At 42.0% G+C, this 20441-nt stretch overlaps 1 protein-coding gene across 1 annotated transcript in view; it reads left to right on the top strand.

The window, feature by feature from the left end:
- Window positions 1-20441, top strand: part of LOC119263728 (antigen WC1.1-like) — a 97123-nt gene that overhangs the window by 10574 nt on the left and 66108 nt on the right. Inside the window, exons 7-16 of the mRNA XM_037540222.1 lie at window positions 9326-9631; window positions 9772-9843; window positions 9983-10297; window positions 10910-10963; window positions 11046-11204; window positions 11332-11427; window positions 17509-17571; window positions 18852-18914; window positions 19316-19393; window positions 19793-19855. Coding sequence (XP_037396119.1) covers window positions 9326-9631; window positions 9772-9843; window positions 9983-10297; window positions 10910-10963; window positions 11046-11204; window positions 11332-11427; window positions 17509-17571; window positions 18852-18914; window positions 19316-19393; window positions 19793-19855 — 1269 coding nt within the window. The remainder of the gene's footprint in view (window positions 1-9325; window positions 9632-9771; window positions 9844-9982; window positions 10298-10909; window positions 10964-11045; window positions 11205-11331; window positions 11428-17508; window positions 17572-18851; window positions 18915-19315; window positions 19394-19792; window positions 19856-20441) is intronic.

The raw sequence follows: 20441 nt of genomic DNA, 5'->3' as shown, positions 1-20441 counted from the left end.
TTCAAGAGTTCACTGAAGGTTAGAGGTTCTCTTAGCTTGTGTGTCATCCGTATGCGCATTGCAGTCATATCATGTGGTAGAGCGCCTCGTACAACTTGTTCAGTACGGAGTCGATTCATGTCAGATAACTGCAAGCCTCCCTTCCGGAACACACAATGCAGCAGTTTGTCTAGTCGTAACAGGTATGTTGACAGTTTCTCTCCCTCAATTTGAAATGTGCTTCTGAACTTGACTAGGAGATCAGCTGAACTTTCAGTAGTTCCAAATGCTGTTTCCAGTGCCTGCATATAATCATTTGATGTGGCGTTGGGATTTTGCGCTCTTGAGAATCTTATTATGTCGGCGGCTGGGCCTCTCAGACTCTCAACTATCCTTTGTTTCTTTACGCTGTCTCCACATTGCCATTCCTCCAGCATGTGTGTAGTTTGCTCTGCCCAAGCGTCATACTCATCTTCGCCACTAGGGGTTGGTCTGACTCCAGAAAACATCCGCAGCTTCCTGTAGCTTTGAGTGTCAGGTGGCGCAGCATTGCATTTGTCCACAAGAGAGCTAATAGCATTGACAAGAGCAGCATTTACATCTAGCGAGGGAGGGTTTAATAGTCCTTTAACATCAGCGATGCTTTTGCCTTCACTTTTAAGAAATGACAGCAGCTTGGCTTGAAATTGTTCAAATTCTGTGACCGCAGGAAGTACATGAAGAGGCCAGGGACCAACTTCGCCAGGAATGCCGATAGCATTTGGTAAAGTCTGTCCAGTCACTGTAGCAGAGGTCTGAACAAGTACAAAGTCAGTTTTAGTGTTTGTGTCGAAACATTTCTCTACTATTCTGGTCTTTCCTATAGCCTTGACTGTGTTAAGAGCTGCAAGTAGAACATCGTCTGTCACATCAGAAACACCACTCAAAACAATGGCCTTAGCAAAAGATAACTGATGTTTTTCACACCACCTTTCAATCCTTGCTGCATCCATTTTGTTAGCAAAAATCAGAATTTAGCACAGCAACTTAATAACGAAACATTTGCATTCAATCCAAACTGGGTAATCTGTACACAAACAATATTTACACAAAAATAATAATCCCGGAACGAGCCCCCAAAAATGTAACCCTTTCACCACTCAGCTCGCTATAAGATACCACCTTTCGTAGGTTCTCTTCAATTTGTAATCTCACTGTGGTGAAAAAGACATTCCAATGTATATGAACTGTGTCTAGGAGTTTAACTGATTCTAAAGAGGTTTCCCATGGTAAACAAATATAGTGTACAACAAAAACAATATCCACACAATAATGTACTTTTTAGAAATTTATATTAATGAAATGCCAAACATAACACAAACTCCCCAGTCAAAAATAAATTAACTTCGGCCTTTTTGTATAGTTTTAAAGTTTTTTTAGAGTGCACTCTTAGTATTGTATGAAAACTCACTCCTAAGTTTGGTGGCGCGCGTTGGAGCTCATATCCCTTAATGAAAACAGTAACACTACCGGTCTGAAGTACTTTCCTCGTCGTCACGAACTCAGAAGATGCACAACACCGAATTCCAACTCCCCTGGCTCTCGTCCCACGATGCAGATAGTTGGCTGGATCCGCGTGTCGCACTTTAAATCCCGTTCGGCTCTTCCTAAGGCGAAATCCTCACGGTCGGCAGCAGCGCTAGCTCTAGCGTAGCTTAGCTCCTCGACTTGGTCCTCAAAACTCGTTCAAACTCACTCCTCTACCGTGCAGGTCGGCCACGATCTCCTCCCGCGATCATTTGGAGTAAGGAACGAGGATCCAAGCCGGACAAACTCAGCAGCAAGCACTTTTATAACGTTTTCTGGGCTCAAACGATCTCCGTGCCTGTCCACCCGAACACACACCAGTCCGCGCTTTTTTCTTTTTTTTCAAACTCACTTCTCGCGTTATTTTACTTTCCCTCACGAACTCACATTTCGCGAGCACACTTGAAATCATGACAAATACCTGGGTGTTAACTTATAAACAATCATGAAATAATTAAGTGAATTTACTATTTTTAACTCGTTTTTTCTTTCTGTAGAACGATGAAATTATCTATTTATTTATAACAAAATGAAATACATTTAATGCCTCAGTGCATAATAAAATGAAATGCATTTTTCAACAAATAAAGTATCCTGATTGCACAAAACTCAGGTTATTACACTCTCCCCCCACCAAAAAAAGGCATGCCCTCATGACTTGGCATATAATCCAATAAACTTAACCCAACTAGGTCGCAAAAGGGGAACTAATCCACTTGTACAAACACGAAACATATTTCACGGTAGGGTAAGTAACACTAGGAGTACCCGGTGTATCGTAGGTCAGTCTCGAGGGGGCTTTCCTAGGTCGATTAGATTGTCTTGTCTTGTCAATGCGCAAGTCATCTTGAGAGTCAGGGTCAGGGTTCGAGTCCAAAATCATAGTGTTTGGAAAGTCCGGCTGTGGGTCACTGGTCCCTTGCAAGTCAGTGTGCTCAGCTATGTCAGGTTGAGTCTCGTCATTGTCAGCATCCTGTCCCTCTCGAGCAGCTGGATCTTCAGACTGAATATCCAAATCCAAACTGAATGGTTCTGATGCCTCCTTGTCTCCTCTTGTATTTTGTGTCATGAATGGTATGTCACACCAGACTCCGAATTCTTCATCTTCTGAATCTGTGTATTCCTCTTCATTATTGCCTTGTACTGTCATGTCGAGGTTGAGGATGGTTTCGTTGTTGTCTTTCCTGGTATTGTTTCTCTTTCTCCTTGTTCTTTTTCTTACTGGAGCAAGCCTTGAGCTTTGCACTGAATCCAAACACACTTTATGACCCAGAGGCAAAATGTGATTACGATGCAGGGTTTTGATGGGTCCACTTCCATCTTCTGGTTTCAGCCGAAACACAGGTAGGTTTGACATTTGGCTTTCTATAACATAAGGCGTTGAGCTCCAGCGATCTGCTAGCTTATGTTTTCCTTGTAATCCGAGATTGCGTATTAGGACTCTGTCTCCAGGTAACAATTGTGAGAATTTGATTTTCTTGTCGTATCTCTGTTTGTTTCCTTTATTTTGTTTTGCAACAGCAGCCTCAGCAAGTTCGTAAGCCGTTTTTAACTCTTTCCTTATGTCTGTGATGTATCGGAGATAAGTGTCTTGGCTTGTATCATCACTGGATGTTCCAAAACACAAATCCACCGGCATCCTTGCTTCACGCCCAAACATAAGGTAGTAAGGCGAGAATCCAGTGGCTTCATTTGGTGTGCAATTGTAAGCATGGACCAAATGTGAAATGTGTTGACTCCATTTTCTTTTCTTGTCAGGCTCTAGGGTCCCAAGCATATCTAACAATGTCCTATTAAATCTCTCAGGTTGGGGATCCCCTTGTGGATGATATGGGGTCGTTCTTGATTTGTCTACACCAAGGGAACTCAGCAACTCATGTATGAGACGACTCTCAAAATCTCTTCCCTGATCCCTGTGCATGCGTTTTGGCAATCCGTAATGGACAAAATACTTCTCAAGCAGGACTTTAGCTACAGTAGAAGCTTTCTGATCTCTTGTTGGGAAGGCCTGCGCATAGCGGGTGTAATGATCGGTAATGACCAGGACATTTTCTGTGTTGTTGGAGTCTGGTTCAATGGATAAGAAATCCATACATACAAGGTCCAAAGGGCCATGACTTTGCATGTGGAACAATGATGCAACTTTCTTTGGAAGTGTCTTTCTCGTTATGCACCGAGCACAGAGTTTGCAGTGTCCTTCGACGTCGGATTTCATTTTAGGCCAATAGAACCTTTCTTTAATGAGTCCATAGGTCTTGTCAATGCCGAGATGACCAGAATCATCATGGAGTGACTGCAGCACCATTTTCCTAAATTTTTCCGGCAACACTAACTGTGAACGGCGCGCTCGGCCAGGTGGAACAGTGATTCGGTACATGACATCCTGTTGAAATTTTAGTCGGTCCCACTCTCTCCGTAGTAGTGAGCCAGCAGAACTTTTTGACTTAGCGTGATTTGTGTCTCCTTGCTTGAGAGCTTTCCATATTTCACCGATTGTGGGATCCTCTTGTTGAGCCTTCGAGATCTCAGAGGGGCTCAAAATAGGCATTTCCTTGACACTGAGTGTAGACAGGTTGCAGTAGGCCTTGGGTATGGCTTGCATGGAAAGGCCTAAATGATCAACTGCTTTGTTAGGACAAGTATCTGTCTTGATCACGGTAGACACTTGACACATAGCTCTCACACCATCTGCGGAAATGTCAGTCCATGGCTGTTCAACAGTTTTGTCAGGATGCGGTCGCCTTGACAAAGCGTCGGCATCAATATTTTGAGTACCGGCTCTGTACTTGAGACTGAAGTCATATGTTGACAAGGCTGCGAGCCAACGGTGACCCGTTGCATCTAGTTTGGCTGACGTCAAGACGTACGTCAAAGGGTTGCTATCTGTTCGGACTTCAAACTTTGCACCGTACAGATAGTCGTGCAGCTTATCGACTACGGCCCACTTCAAGGCAAGGTATTCCAACTTGTGAGCCGGATAGTGACGTTCCGATGGGGTTAGACTGCGACTTACAAATGCAACTGGTCTTAGTCCTTCACCTTGATCCTGATATAAAACACCCCCTAGTCCCTCTCTGCTAGCATCAACATGTAGCACATAGGGTAACTGCGGGTTAGCAAAGGCTAGTACTGGAGCGTTTACAAGTCGGTGCTTTAACTCTTCAAAAGCTGTTTGGCAATGGTCATCCCACCTTGAACCAAAGGGCTCAGACGGATTGAAATAGGGTTGTTCCTGATTATTCTTGAACCTTTTTCCATGAGGGGGGTAGCCAGACAAAAGTTGGTTCAGCGGGAAAGCAACCTTGGAATAATCTTTGACAAAGCGTCTGTAATACCCGCAGAATCCAAGAAATGATCGTAGGGTGGTTACAGTTGTTGGTCGGGGCCAGGAAGTGACTGCCTCCGTTTTCTTTGGATCTGTAGACACTCCTTTCTGGGAAACAATGTGTCCGACGTAAGACACTGATGGCTGGCAAAACTGGCATTTGTCTAAGGACAGCTTAAGGCCTTCCTCTTTTAGGCGGTTTAGCACTTTTAATAGTCTTTGCTCGTGCTGTTCAAGTGTAGCGCCAAACACTATGAGGTCATCTAAATAGACCAAAACTTCCAGCAAATTCATGTCTCCGACTGTTTTTTCCATGATACGCTGAAATGTTGCAGGAGCGCCTGACACCCCTTGTGGCATCCTTTCGAACTGGTAGAAGCCAAGTGGGCAGATAAAAGCGGTCTTTTCTTTGTCTGCTTCACTCATGGGCACTTGGTAATAACCACTTCGCAGATCTAAAACGCTGAACCATTTGCTTCCATTAAGACAGGTAAGTGCATCTTCAATTTTGGGTACTGTGTACTGATCAGGAATAGTACGCTTGTTCAGTGTCCTATAGTCCACACACATCCTAATCTTGCCAGTTTTCTTTTTCACCACCACAATAGGTGAGGCATAAGGACTGCACGATTCTGTAATGATGCCAGCACCTTTCAACTGCAATAGATGCTCTCTGAGTGCTTCTAAGTCAGCAGGTGGTAAGCGACGGGACCTTTCTCGAAATGGCTTGTCATCGTTTATTTTGATTGTAAGCATTGTGCTTTTACTACAGCCTACATCAAACTCATGAGTAGAGAAAACTTCACTGTGTTCCATCATTTTAGTCACTAGTCTTTCTTTCCATTTCTCGGGAACAGGTGATGTTCCAAAGTCAAAAGATGATGAGGTTAGTTTCTTTGAAGACTTAAGATCGATCTCTTTACTGGTGGCCGATATTGACAGCACATCAACAGGGAAGAGGTGGGCAATTGGCATACCTCTGGTAAGTGAGATCTCTTTTGTCGAATTGTTCCTAACCAGGACAGTGATTTTTCTGGAACTTAAAACAGTGGCTGACTGCAGTTCGGGTCTCACTAAAAGCTGATCTGGAAACCTTGATTCCCCTGTAAGATCATCAGGTGAGTCCACCAAAATGGCTTGAGTGTTTGGAATCCCTTGAAATTTTGGCACACCTTTGACCCTTGCTACACCACCTGGGCGCAATGTCACTGGTTTTGTTTGAGCAAACCAAACGGATCCCCTTCTGTAGGTGTCAGTTTCGGGTGGGGATTTTGAAATTTCCTCTAAAGCCTTTTTGAAAGCAGGATGGATATGTTTCGCTGCCATGACATTTCCCCCATCACGGTCCTTGTAGCTTTTTAGAAGTCTTCTCACAGTGGGAGTGTTTGTGCCAACAAGCATAGATGCATTGTCTTTCACAACTGGATCGGGACAGACTAGCACAAGTGCATCAATGGTCTCAGTCACACCTACATCAGCTTCCCTGAACTCCAGCTTTAGTGACAAATAGCCATCGTACGGATAATCAGCGGGACTGAGGCCCCATATCTGCAGAACACTGATAGGCGTTAATGGCAGATGAGTCAGGTATCTGTCGTAGAAGGATCTATAGAGCAGAGTGACTTGAGAACCAGTGTCAAGAATAGCTTTAGTGTAAATGCCTTCAATCTGTACTGGTACAGCAGAACTAGGGCCAACTAAGCCTTGGGGAATAGTGTCTTCCACTTCTTTCTCTGTTTTGATGCTCTTGGAACGTGTCTTTACCAGCGGGACCCCAGGCCGTTCCACTACTGGGCCCCGTGGTAGTTTCCCAATTTCTTTGTCAGTTTGATAAGACGTTTGTTGACTCTTAGGAGATTTTCTGGGCTATTACAATCTCGCATGTAGTGACCATCTTCTCCACACTTGTAGCAAAATACGCCAAGAGGAATCTCTGAATTAGTCTTTGGCCTTTGTGCCAATGAACTCCCTTTGTACTTGCTTTTATTTGCACGTTCATAGTTTGTACTCTTTATTTCAGGTTGTACTGCAGCTGTGGCGACGCTCACAACTTTTAGATTGCTCATTTCAGCTTTCATTTCCTTGAGTTCCCTTTTGAGTCGTTCCACCTCAGGGTCAGTTTTGACTTCAGGTGAGGACGTGGTGACAGAAGTGACTGCTTTTGACATTACGGCACTTTTAGTGTCATTTCTGCCCTGCAGCATATCTTCTTCTTCTCTGACTTCTTTCAAGAGTTCACTGAAGGTTAGAGGTTCTCTTAGCTTGTGTGTCATCCGTATGCGCATTGCAGTCATATCATGTGGTAGAGCGCCTCGTACAACTTGTTCAGTACGGAGTCGATTCATGTCAGATAACTGCAAGCCTCCCTTCCGGAACACACAATGCAGCAGTTTGTCTAGTCGTAACAGGTATGTTGACAGTTTCTCTCCCTCAATTTGAAATGTGCTTCTGAACTTGACTAGGAGATCAGCTGAACTTTCAGTAGTTCCAAATGCTGTTTCCAGTGCCTGCATATAATCATTTGATGTGGCGTTGGGATTTTGCGCTCTTGAGAATCTTATTATGTCGGCGGCTGGGCCTCTCAGACTCTCAACTATCCTTTGTTTCTTTACGCTGTCTCCACATTGCCATTCCTCCAGCATGTGTGTAGTTTGCTCTGCCCAAGCGTCATACTCATCTTCGCCACTAGGGGTTGGTCTGACTCCAGAAAACATCCGCAGCTTCCTGTAGCTTTGAGTGTCAGGTGGCGCAGCATTGCATTTGTCCACAAGAGAGCTAATAGCATTGACAAGAGCAGCATTTACATCTAGCGAGGGAGGGTTTAATAGTCCTTTAACATCAGCGATGCTTTTGCCTTCACTTTTAAGAAATGACAGCAGCTTGGCTTGAAATTGTTCAAATTCTGTGACCGCAGGAAGTACATGAAGAGGCCAGGGACCAACTTCGCCAGGAATGCCGATAGCATTTGGTAAAGTCTGTCCAGTCACTGTAGCAGAGGTCTGAACAAGTACAAAGTCAGTTTTAGTGTTTGTGTCGAAACATTTCTCTACTATTCTGGTCTTTCCTATAGCCTTGACTGTGTTAAGAGCTGCAAGTAGAACATCGTCTGTCACATCAGAAACACCACTCAAAACAATGGCCTTAGCAAAAGATAACTGATGTTTTTCACACCACCTTTCAATCCTTGCTGCATCCATTTTGTTAGCAAAAATCAGAATTTAGCACAGCAACTTAATAACGAAACATTTGCATTCAATCCAAACTGGGTAATCTGTACACAAACAATATTTACACAAAAATAATAATCCCGGAACGAGCCCCCAAAAATGTAACCCTTTCACCACTCAGCTCGCTATAAGATACCACCTTTCGTAGGTTCTCTTCAATTTGTAATCTCACTGTGGTGAAAAAGACATTCCAATGTATATGAACTGTGTCTAGGAGTTTAACTGATTCTAAAGAGGTTTCCCATGGTAAACAAATATAGTGTACAACAAAAACAATATCCACACAATAATGTACTTTTTAGAAATTTATATTAATGAAATGCCAAACATAACACAAACTCCCCAGTCAAAAATAAATTAACTTCGGCCTTTTTGTATAGTTTTAAAGTTTTTTTAGAGTGCACTCTTAGTATTGTATGAAAACTCACTCCTAAGTTTGGTGGCGCGCGTTGGAGCTCATATCCCTTAATGAAAACAGTAACACTACCGGTCTGAAGTACTTTCCTCGTCGTCACGAACTCAGAAGATGCACAACACCGAATTCCAACTCCCCTGGCTCTCGTCCCACGATGCAGATAGTTGGCTGGATCCGCGTGTCGCACTTTAAATCCCGTTCGGCTCTTCCTAAGGCGAAATCCTCACGGTCGGCAGCAGCGCTAGCTCTAGCGTAGCTTAGCTCCTCGACTTGGTCCTCAAAACTCGTTCAAACTCACTCCTCTACCGTGCAGGTCGGCCACGATCTCCTCCCGCGATCATTTGGAGTAAGGAACGAGGATCCAGGCCGGACAAACTCAGCAGCAAGCACTTTTATAACGTTTTCTGGGCTCAAACGATCTCCGTGCCTGTCCACCCGAACACACACCAGTCCGCGCTTTTTTCTTTTTTTTCAAACTCACTTCTCGCGTTATTTTACTTTCCCTCACGAACTCACATTTCGCGAGCACACTTGGAATCATGACAAATACCTGGGTGTTAACTTATAAACAATCATGAAATAATTAAGTGAATTTACTATTTTTAACTCGTTTTTTCTTTCTGTAGAACGATGAAATTATCTATTTATTTATAACAAAATGAAATACATTTAATGCCTCAGTGCATAATAAAATGAAATGCATTTTTCAACAAATAAAGTATCCTGATTGCACAAAACTCAGGTTATTACATGTACAAAAGCGTATTCACAACAAGTATCAAGACTCAGTACAAGTTGTTTTTCTCTCACCAGAGTTTAAAGAGTTCAGACTCACTGAGGGCTGTGAGGGAAATCTGGAAGTGTTCTACAATGGATCCTGGGGTAATGCGTGTGAAAATGGAATGACAGAAGAAACAGCTAATGTGATCTGTCAGGAGCTGAACTGTGGAAGAATGGACAGTCAGAGGGCGTTTAAAGGAAGAGTGGAATCAGCTCCTAACTGGCTGGATGATCTGAAATGCAGGAGTCATGACTCCAGTGTGTGGCATTGTCCATCTTCACCCTGGGGACAGAACAACTGTGATAATCGCAACGAGGTAGCTCACATTAAATGCTCAGGTAGGGAGCTTATTGTACTTTCATATGTTGTCATGAATACCATGTGTGAAAATAAATTTGATCTAGACTGTCAGAATATTAGTACAATAGATTTACATCTAACAGCTACATATAAATAAACTACTTTGACATATTCAAAGATGAGGGAAATTTTAAGCACAGAAGTCATCTGAAATGCTCCTCAACATCTCCTCATCAGAGACACTGCACAGGTAAGAACACACATTAATAATAATAAGGTGTTAGTCCCCTGTTATTTTAGTAGTTTATAGCTGTATTGAAGTTTATTCTCAGACTATCCTGCATAGTCAGTGTTTCTCTATCTCCTCATGTGTGATGTGTGTGATGTAGATCACCTGCATCTCAGGCTGAGAGGAGGAAATGGAAGTTGCTCTGGGAGACTGGAGGTGAATCACAACACTGTGTGGGGGTCTGTCTGTGATGAACTGTGGGACATCAGAGATGCTCAGGTGGTCTGCCGGCAGCTGGGCTGTGGGCCGGCGCTGAGTGCTGATGGGAGTGCTGTCTTTGGTGCTGGTGAAGGGCCTATCTGGCTGAACAGAGTGAAGTGTAGAGGGAATGAGATTCACCTGTGGGACTGTCCCCATTCCCTGAAGGACCACACTGACTGCTCCCACAAGCAGGATGCTGGAGTCACCTGTACAGGTCAGAGGAGATTTCCTAACTCGAATCAAAACAATTTTACATGGGTCTTAGTAATGCGCAAGGCTGCTTGGAAAAGTATATTGAGGTATGCAGTCCTTAAAGCTACATTATGTAAGATTTGGAGACCTCTCTGGTGGAAATTTTGTAACAACAGGTGAGCTTTAGACTCCTTCCCTAACATGAGCATGTTAAAAAAAAAATATTCAAGGAGAACTCGAAGAATTTAAACAGAAAGGACATTTGAGGTCTTCCAAGGATGTAAGTGAGTTATCTAGTATGGTCATCATGTCATCAGTATAATATGGTTTTCGCATTTGAGACTGAATCATGAAGCTAGACTTGCTTTTTTGAGCCTAGCTGTGTGACATTAATAAATAGAGACATGATGTGGTCCAAAATCCTCTTGAGATCTGATCCGCACATCCACACCTTATTATGTCTGGGTTTACAGGATGACTCACAGCAGCGCATGCACAACACATTTCAGTATATTTTTTTTTCTCATGACTAATGATAGTGGAATTGCTAGTTAACATGATTCCACTTTAATGAGTGTTTGTTTTTTGTGCTTTGTTGGATTTTTAATTTTGTGAATTGCTTCTGCATTTACAGACAAATCTATGCCTTCTACTACTACACCCATAATTACAACCACCACCACCACAGGTACTATTTTGTCATTTTAATAAATGTTTCTGAAGAGGTTATTATGTGCTTCACACAGTGCTGTGTTTTAATTTGTTTACAGTTCGTCAGCCAGTTAAGACAAAAACCCCTCCTCTGCAAACTCCTCCACCAGTTGTTCCACCCATCTATCCAGTTTTTCTCCTGGTTCTGGGAGCGGTGCTCTTCCTGGCCTTAGTCCTTCTGTTTGTGCTGTTTTACCAGAACAGAGTGCTCAGGAGAGGTAGAGAGAGTCAGAGATCATCTACAATCCACTTTCTATACATTCTCTTAACATCATTAGTCCTTCAATCTGTCATCAGTCCTCTCTTCTACTGAACTGGCTCCATGTTTCTTTGTCTCCCTCACAGTGCTCTCTAAGAGGAGGCGTAAGACTCTGACTGAGGTAGTCTATGAGGAGATTGACCGTAGATACATCACTAAAGGAAATAACTCCACTCAAAGGGGTGAGTGATATAGTATGTAGTGCTCTGCATGAGGTTCAATATATTCAATTAAAATATATTTACACACTTATACTTAACTGAAAAAATGCAATACATGTTCATTTGATCAAGTTAATAGGCAATTTGCTCAAATTAACATTTTTATGTATAGTTTAATATAGTTTTCAGGGTATTAATAATAAGAATAAATCAGTCAGTTTATTAGATTAACTGTACAGTTAGAGTAGCTCTACATGTAGTGTAGTGTGTTTATTCTGCTGATAAGCATCTATTAGGCAGCTGAAGTTAAATTGAGTAATTCCTGTAAAACTTCCATTTTTGGACATACAGAGAAACCACACAGCTACAGGTGTGTGTGTGTGCGTGTGTGTGTGAGTGAGAGAGAGAGAGAGAGAGAGAGAGAGAGAGAGGAAGAAGAAAAGGAGAGAGTAGGGGTAACACCTTATGTGTGTGTGTTGGGGGGTGGTTGTGTGTGCAAGGCAATTGATCAATGAATGATTGACAGAATGACAAGTAACTAAATGAGTGCATGTGTCTGAGTGAGTGATCTAATGATGGTACAGAAAATGTGATTGAAGGATTGATAGTAGTGAGATATTGAGTAAGTGAGTGATTGTCCATGTGACCCAATAAGTGAACAACCAAGTAGTGTGTGAATGACCAAGTCACCATGTTACAGCAACAATGACTGATTGAGTGATCAGTGAGAGACCCAGTAACTGAGCATGTAGTTACAGAATCAGTGGGTAACTAAATGAGTGGCTGAGTCTGTGATGGAGTGATCAGTGAGTGACTAAGGCAAAGTTAGCAACTGGATGACCAGATTAGTGACCAAGTGACCAAACGAGTGACTGAGTAAGCAACAAAATGAGCTGTTCATAGAGTGAACAAGTGAGTAACAAAGTGAGCAAGTAAATGACCGATTAAGTTAGTGGCCAAGTGAGTAATTAAGTGAGTGACTGAATGAGAGAGCAAGTGACCAAGTGAGTGACCAATTAAAGGACTGATTGATGAATGAGGGACGTAATTAAGAAAGTAGCCAGGTGAATGAGTGACTGAATGGATGTGTTAGTGAAAACCAAAGTGAATGAATGGATAAGTAAGTGACTGAATGAATGACAAAGTGACTAAATGAGTAAGTGAACAAGTGAGTGATCGGGTTAGTGAATAATTAACTGACCAAATGACCAAGTGGGTTACTTTGACCAAGGTGAGTTAGTGACTGGATGAGTGACCAGGCAAGTGAGTGACAAAGTGACCAAGTGTTAGTTTGATCAAGTGAGTGACCAAGTGATTACTGAGTGAATGAGTGAGTGACCAAGTATTACAGTTAATAAGATTGACCCAAAAGCCAAGTGAGTGAGCGAGCATAGGACCAAATGAGTGATGAGGTGAGTGAGTGAGAGACCATTTGAGTGACTGAGTGATCAAGTGAGTGACCAAATGAATCAGTCAGTCAGAGATTTTTTTTAAAGTGAGTTAGTAAATGTGTGTGCAAGTAAATGAATGGACGGGTGAGAAAGTGTTGCTACTGAATGAATCAGTTAGTCAACAGAGTGAGAGTCAATCAGTGAGTCTGTGGTTGTGTCTGAATTGTTAAATGGACCCTTTTTTACTAGATTTTGACTGATCTGTAGGCTATGACTGTTGTGACTATATTGCAATATATATATATATATATATATATATATATATATTTATTGCATTAACTATATTTTAGTTATTAGGATGCAGTCTGTGTTTGAGTCAGTCAGGCAGCTGATCAGTAACTGAGAAAGTAAACAATCAAATGAGTGAATTAGTGTGTGTGTGTGTGTGTGTGTGTGTGTGTGTGTGTGTGTGTGTGTGTGTGTGTGTGTGTGTGTGTGTGTGTGTGAGAATAAGTGATAAGAGGGAAAGTTAATTAAGTATTCACAGACAGCCCAAGAGTTAGCAGGTCAATCAATAAGAGAGCAAGTGAAGGAGTGAGCAAGAAAGTGAGCCAGTAAGGGATCAAGAGTGCAAATGAGTGAGTGTGTGAGTGAGTGAGCAGGTGTGTGAGTAAGAATGCGAATGTGTCAGCATGGCAGATAATTGTTGAGTGGATGTGTGAGCAAGTGCGTGACTGAATGAGTATCTGAGCGAATGAGCAAGTGTGTGAGTGAATGTATCATTAACTCAAGTCAGTGAGTTAATGAGTAAGAATTATTTCAGCATATTTTTCCTAGTCTTTTATTAAAAAGAGTAAATCAGTTAAATGATAGTTTAGTGTATATTAGATTAAATATACAGTTAAAGTAAATCTACATGTAGTGTAGCGTGTTAATTCAGCTGATAAGCATCTCTTAAGCAGCTAAAGGGAAACTGCCATATTTGTACATGCAGAGAAACCACACAGCTGCAGGTGTGTGTGTGTGTGTGAGAGAGAGAGAGAGAGAGAGAGAGAGAGAGAGGAGGTAATTCTGCTGATAAGCATCTATTAGGCAGCTAAAGTTAAACTGTGTAATTCCTGTTAAACTTCCATTTTTGTTCATACAGAGAAACCACACGGCTGCAGGTGTGTGTGTGTGTGTCTGAGAGAGAGAGAGAGAGAGAGAGAGAGAGAGAGAGAGAGAGAGAGAGAGACTAAGCTAGAGTTACCAAATGTGTGGGTGTGTGTGAGACTGTCACTGACTGTGCGAGCTCATCAAACAGTGATTGACTGAATGATTGAAGAGTGAGTCAGCAAGTGAGTGACCAAATCAAATCAGGTACCAAGCGAGTTACTGTTGGACCACTGATGAATCATTGAGTGAGTGACCAAATGAGTGACTAGGTGACCTATTAAGTAAGTTACTGGGAAGATGATTGAGTGATTGATTGAGAGACCATGTGAGTAAAATAATAAGTAGTGACTTATTTAGTCATGGATTGAGTAACTGATTGTCCATGTGATCAAGTGAGTGAATGACCAAGTAATGAATAAATGACAAAGCGTCAGTGTCAGTGACTGACTGAGTGCTCAGCGAGAAACCCAGTAAATGAGCAAGCTAAAGAGTTACCAAATCATTAGGTAAGTAAATGAGTGGCTGAGTAAGCAACAGGATGAACTGTGATCAGAATGTGATCCATTGAGTAACCAAATGAGTGACCAAGTGACTGAGTGATTGGTAGCTTGATGAATTAATGACTAAGTGAGCAAAAGAATTAGTGAATGAATCAGTGTGTAAGGACTCAAGTCAGTGAGTGGATGAGTGAGTCACTGAGTGAGAGATCAATACATTTTTTACAAGTGATGTATTGAGTGACCAAGTGACTGATTGGGTGATCTAATGAGTTAGTGACTGAAACAAGTGAGTGACCAAATTAGTTACTTTGATCAAGTCATCAAATTAATGAGTCAGTGACCAAATGAGTGATCGGATGAGTGAGTGTGTAACCAAGTGTGTTAGTGAATGACCAAATTAATGACTGAATGACTGACCAGGTGAGTGAGTGACCAAGTGACAAAGAGAATGACCAGTTGATAAATGAGTGCACAAGTAAGCAAACAAGTTAGTGTGCAAGTAAATGATTGGGTGAATGAGTAAGTGCCCAAGAGAACAAGTGGACGAGTGAGTGACCAAGTAAGTGATTTATTGAGTTCATAACTGAATGAGTAAGTAACTGCATGAGTAGCCAAGTCACCAAGTGAGTGAGTTAATGACTGAGTGACTAGGCAAATGAGTGACAGAGTGCATGACCAAGTGACCAAGTAAGTGACCAAATCATCAAGTGTATGATCAAGTGATTAGTGAATGAATGAATAAGTGACCAATTGAATTAGTATAACCGGGAGGCCAAGTGAGTGAGTGAGCAAGTGTGTCAACAGAGAGTCAATAAGAGTCCATGGCTGTGTCTAAATAGTTAACATGAACTTTTTTCCCACATTTTATCTGATCTGTAGCCCATGGCTGCAGTATTAGTGTAGTGACCCACTATTACCCATGGACATGAAGAGGCCTGGCCATGCAGAGTGGCCAAGCGTGGAACCTTATGGGTTTGCCGCACTCGTGGTGGCAGAGACATAAGACTTGTGAATTGTTGTTCCTGATTAGTCTAAGATGTGTGCTGGTGGTGTGGTTGGTCAAGGCCAAGTATCCTGGAGCTCCAGCTCCAGTAAAGTAAGGATTGATGCTCTGAGGAGATCCTATATGCTGGGGAGGAGGACACAGCGCTCAGTCTCTCTCTGCTGTTGTGTACAGCCCTAAGAGAGGACAGCAGCAAGAATTGCCAAGAAGCATGTGTTGTACAGCGTGTTCGTTTACTGGGGCGTAAACATTCCAAATCCCTACTGCAGAGAGATTGTGAGGGGCATGTGTCCATGGAGTATTCTCAGACTTTGTGAGGTTGTCAGGATGTCTTTTCTGAAAAGGGTGGCTGTATCCTCTGTGCTAGGCTGTGGGGTGGTTTGTGTGAGTTTACTGTTTTGCTGTTATAGGCACCCATGTGATGGTGGCAAAAGGACATTATCATCTGCAAAAAGCAGAGATGGCACCATCCAGCCTCCATACATAATGACTTCCTGACCTTAGCTACACCTCAATACCCTGTCCATGAATATCACAAACAGAAGTGGAGACAAGGCACAACCTTGACAGAATCCAACTAAATGCTGAGTATACGGACACAGCCCGGAGTAGTGGCCCTGGCACTCCATATTCCCATAGGACCTCCCACACAATCTGGTTGTAAGTCTTATTGAAGTCCACAAACCACATGTAGACTGAGTTAGCAAATTCCCATGCCCCCTGAATAAGCATCCAGAGCCATAAGCATTTCTAGGCAAATCTCATCCACGCCCAGTGCCCAGTGATACCAAGTACCTCAAAGACTACCATCCCCCATGGGGGGAGGCATGTCTTTTGGGTGAGGAGTTTCTCAAAGTGCTCTGGAACTCTGGAGTTTCTCCACCCCTGCTGAGTACAACTTTAGCAAAGCCACTCTGATGAGTCGCCAGATGATTGTCGAGAACCTCCTTGAAGCAAATCAAACATTTTTTTTTCCATGGCATCTCAAAACTGTTCCCATGTTCTGGATTTTGTTTCTGCCACCACAATTGCTGCTGCCTTTTTTCCCCATCTGCACCCATCTACTGAGTCAGGAGTCATCCCAGCCCACCAGTCCTTAAAGGTCTTCTTCTTCAACTAAATGGTTCCCTCACCACCCTTGTTCACTGGGGGTTCTGGGGTTGCCACCCCAACAAGCTCTTGGCTACAGTTATGTCTGATGGCTTACACTATGAAGGTTTTGTTCATTTTGACTCCGTCACCTACCTCTCAGTTTTTCCTAGCTCTCCCTCACTGTCCGCTTGGGTGTATGAGATCAGACTGGCAGTTTTGCCAGAAATCTGATCCAACTCGCTACCAGATGGTGATCAGTTGACAGTTCAACACCTTTCTTCACCTGAGTGTCCAGAACATATGGTCCTACGTCAGATGAAACAATAACAAAGTTGATCACTGACCTTTGATTCAAAGAGCTCTGGTACCATATACACTTTTGAACATCTTTTCAAACATGTTCAATCAATGACTAGTCTCCAGCAAGATACTCTAGTCTGTAAGTGGGTTCCTTTCCTGAACCTACCTACTCGCTCCAAGAAGCTTGAATACTCTAAACTGTTGTTTGGTGCATAAACCCACACAGTAGTCATAGGTTTCTTCCCTGAGATTTTAATTTGCTTTGAGGGTGACCCTTTTGTCCTCCGAGACAAAATCCAATAGGTCATCATTTTTAATACATGCTTTAATTAATGTATTGTTGTCTGAAAAACATTACATGAATAAATCATTTTTAAAGTGTAAAGGCCTTAAGAACATATGTTCCACAGCAGCTGTAAAGACGTATCAGTTGAGAAACTGAGGAGAGAGGAGGCATTCCAAGAAAAGATGCATCTTATATTGAAGTCTTTTTGTTATTGTAAATCATGATGTTGGAACAAGACCAAAAGATGATTTGTATTCAATTCATTTTTGTTGTGGCTGAATTTTAACAAAATACAAAGTCAACTGATGATGTCACCCACCAGTAGCTTGCAATGGTCCACTGCACTCAGATGATTTTTCTGCTCTCTTTTAACAGGAAGTATCCTCTCTGAAGCACAGCATTCAGGATATGAGAATGTGGATGAGGAGCTTCTCACAGGTAAGAGGACCAGAACATGTGTGAGACAATTTCCATTCCACTAAGATACACTGTATTGCCAAAATAATCCAAATAATTGAATTCAGGTGTTCTAATTGCTTCCATGGCCACGGGTGTATAAAAAGTACCTAGGCATGCAGACTGCTTCTACAAACATTTGTAAAAGAATGGGTCACTCTCAGGAGCTCAGTTAATTCCAGCATAGTACCGTGATAGGATGCCACCTGTGCAACAAGTCCAGTCATGAAATTTCCTTGCTACTAAACTTTCCAGTCAACCGTCAGTGGTATTATAACAAAGTGGAAGTGATTGGGAACAACAGCAACTCAGCCACGAAGTGGTAGACCACGTAAAATGACAGAGCGGGGTCAACGGATGCTGAGGTGCATAGAGCTTCATGGAATGGGTTTCCATGGCCAAGCATGCTGCATCCAAGCCTTACATCACCAAGCACAATGCAAAGCGTCAGATGCAGTGGTGTAAAGCACACTGCCACTGGACTGTAGAGCGGTGGAAACGTGTTCTCTGGAGTGACGAATCAAGCTTCTCCGTCTCTCAATCCGACGGACAAGTCATCAGACCAAGAGATTTTGACAATTTCATGCTCCCAACTTTGTGGGAACAGTTTGGGGATGGCCCCTTCCTTTTTTAACATGACTGCGCACCAGTGCACAAAGCAAGGTCCATAAAGACATGGATGAGCGAGTTTGGTGTATAAGAACTTGACTGGCCTGTACAGTCCTGACCTTAACCCTATAGAACACCTTTGGGATGAATTAGAGCAGAAACTACGAGCCAGGCCTTCTCGTCCAACATCAGTGTCTGACCTCACAAATGCACTTCTGGAAGAATTCCAGAAAAAAAATTCCCATAAACACACTCCTAAACCTTGTGGAAAGCCTTCACAGAAGAGTTGAAGCTGTTATAGCTACAAAGGGTGGGCCGGCATCATATTAAACACTGTGGATTAAGAATGGGATGTAACTCAAGTTCATATGTGTGTGAAGACAGACAAATGAATACTTTTGGCATTTTAGTGATTATAACAATCACAGCTTAAAAATAAGATAATTTATCCGTATGTATGTTTCATATGCCACAGTTATGGAAATGTTTAGGATTAAACCAGTATTTAGAGAATTAAAATTTCTATGGAGGGAATACATGTGTGTGTGGGATTGCAATGCATGATTGTGAACCCACAGCACTTCCAACACACACGAGTGTGGGGGTTCTGTATTCTGAACATGCTTCATCACTGTTCTGCTCTCCTCTAACAGGAAGTATCCCCTCTGAAGAACAGCATTCAGGATATGAGGATGTGGATGAGGAGCTCCACTTGGGTAAGAAGATCTGAAATTCCATACAAATGAGAAATATTACTCACCAATAGAAATTAGAGAATTCATTATAAATACATGTACACAAATAAATACATTTAGTCAAGTTTGTTTTAGCCATGTCTCTTCTATGCCAAGAACATTTGGGCTCAGAGTAAAATTCTCATCCACATCACACCTAATGTCCTCTCTTACTTATACACATACAAACACAATAAAAAAACAAAATAACTCCAGAAGTGACTCTTTGGTCAGCACTCAGGTAGGACTTCAACTGAGATTTGTTTGTCTCTATAGTCTTATCATTTTTTGCATTTCATTGTTGTCCAATGAGTAATTGTGATTTAGGGATTTGATATCCATTTTTTATGTTTATAAATACAGTCTGCTTTTATTTGATTTAGGTGAATCAGCAAAAGAGGACACAGCAGACAGCTATGATGATGTCATCACTGCTGGACAGATCTCTGTTAGTGTAGCAGGTGTGTTTCTGTTTGGGGATTTTAGTTGAGAAAGAAGAAATAAAGTAGGGATTAAAATCATTACTAATGTTATGAAAATAGAATAATCTGTATTTGTAATATCTTTGTGAACCATTTGTGGAGCTTTACTGACCCTTACAACAGTGGTCCACACATAAGTGCAGGAAGGCATTTCGGTGCCCACATATGCCCGTCACACCTGCAAAATCGAGCCAATGTATTAATTTTTATTCAAATTAAAATATCATTTTGTAAATGCTTAAAAAATGCAAAACAGTCTACATTGATAGTAACAAATGTTACAGAAACCCAGCACACAGCTGTGTCTGAAACACCTTCAAATACAACCGTGTAAAATACAGTTTTATGTAATTTAAATATCTCTGTGTTTTGTTGTAGAGGGCTTAGCGCAGATTTATGATGATGTCATCACTGCTGATCAGAGCTCAGCTGCTGTAACAGGTTTGACTTGTAATGTAACAACACTGTAATCTCAAACATGAACACAGTCACTGATGATACTGAAGCTGATTTAATGACTTTTTTCCCAAAATTGTGACCGAATACTCAGCAGATGTCTATGATGATGCTGTTACCATGGGACCAAACTCCAGCATTATGGAAAGTAAGTCTTCTTATTGTGTAATTAATGATTGATTTACAATTTAAAACCAAAGCTTCAACACAGAAAAAATAACTTGTATATTTATCTCTCCAAATTGGTGTAGTGGACACTCGAGAGAGCAATGAGGATATCATCACTAATGAACAGGATGAAGGGCTAAAAGGTGATACATAAACAGCGTTGTCGTTCACTTAATAAATAAACATATCCATATTTGTTAATGTTTAAGCAGTTAGAAGAGCATTTTAACTCACAGGCTCATTCATTGTGTCTGTGTCCACTTTCTTATGGAGAAAGGCGAAAGTGACTCAGTTGCATGGGTTCATCTCCAGCATGAGGAGACTGTGATGGCTCCAAGGGAGCTGTTGACAAGGGATGTGTGGATATTTGAGCAGCTATGTTAATGTGTCTCCTTTGCTTTCT

This window comes from Pygocentrus nattereri, chromosome 1 (assembly GCF_015220715.1).
Source record: "Pygocentrus nattereri isolate fPygNat1 chromosome 1, fPygNat1.pri, whole genome shotgun sequence".
NCBI classification, from domain to species: Eukaryota; Metazoa; Chordata; class Actinopteri; order Characiformes; family Serrasalmidae; genus Pygocentrus; species Pygocentrus nattereri.
The sequence above is the reverse complement of the archived record's forward strand: the minus strand, read 5'-3'. Positions and strand labels throughout refer to the sequence as shown.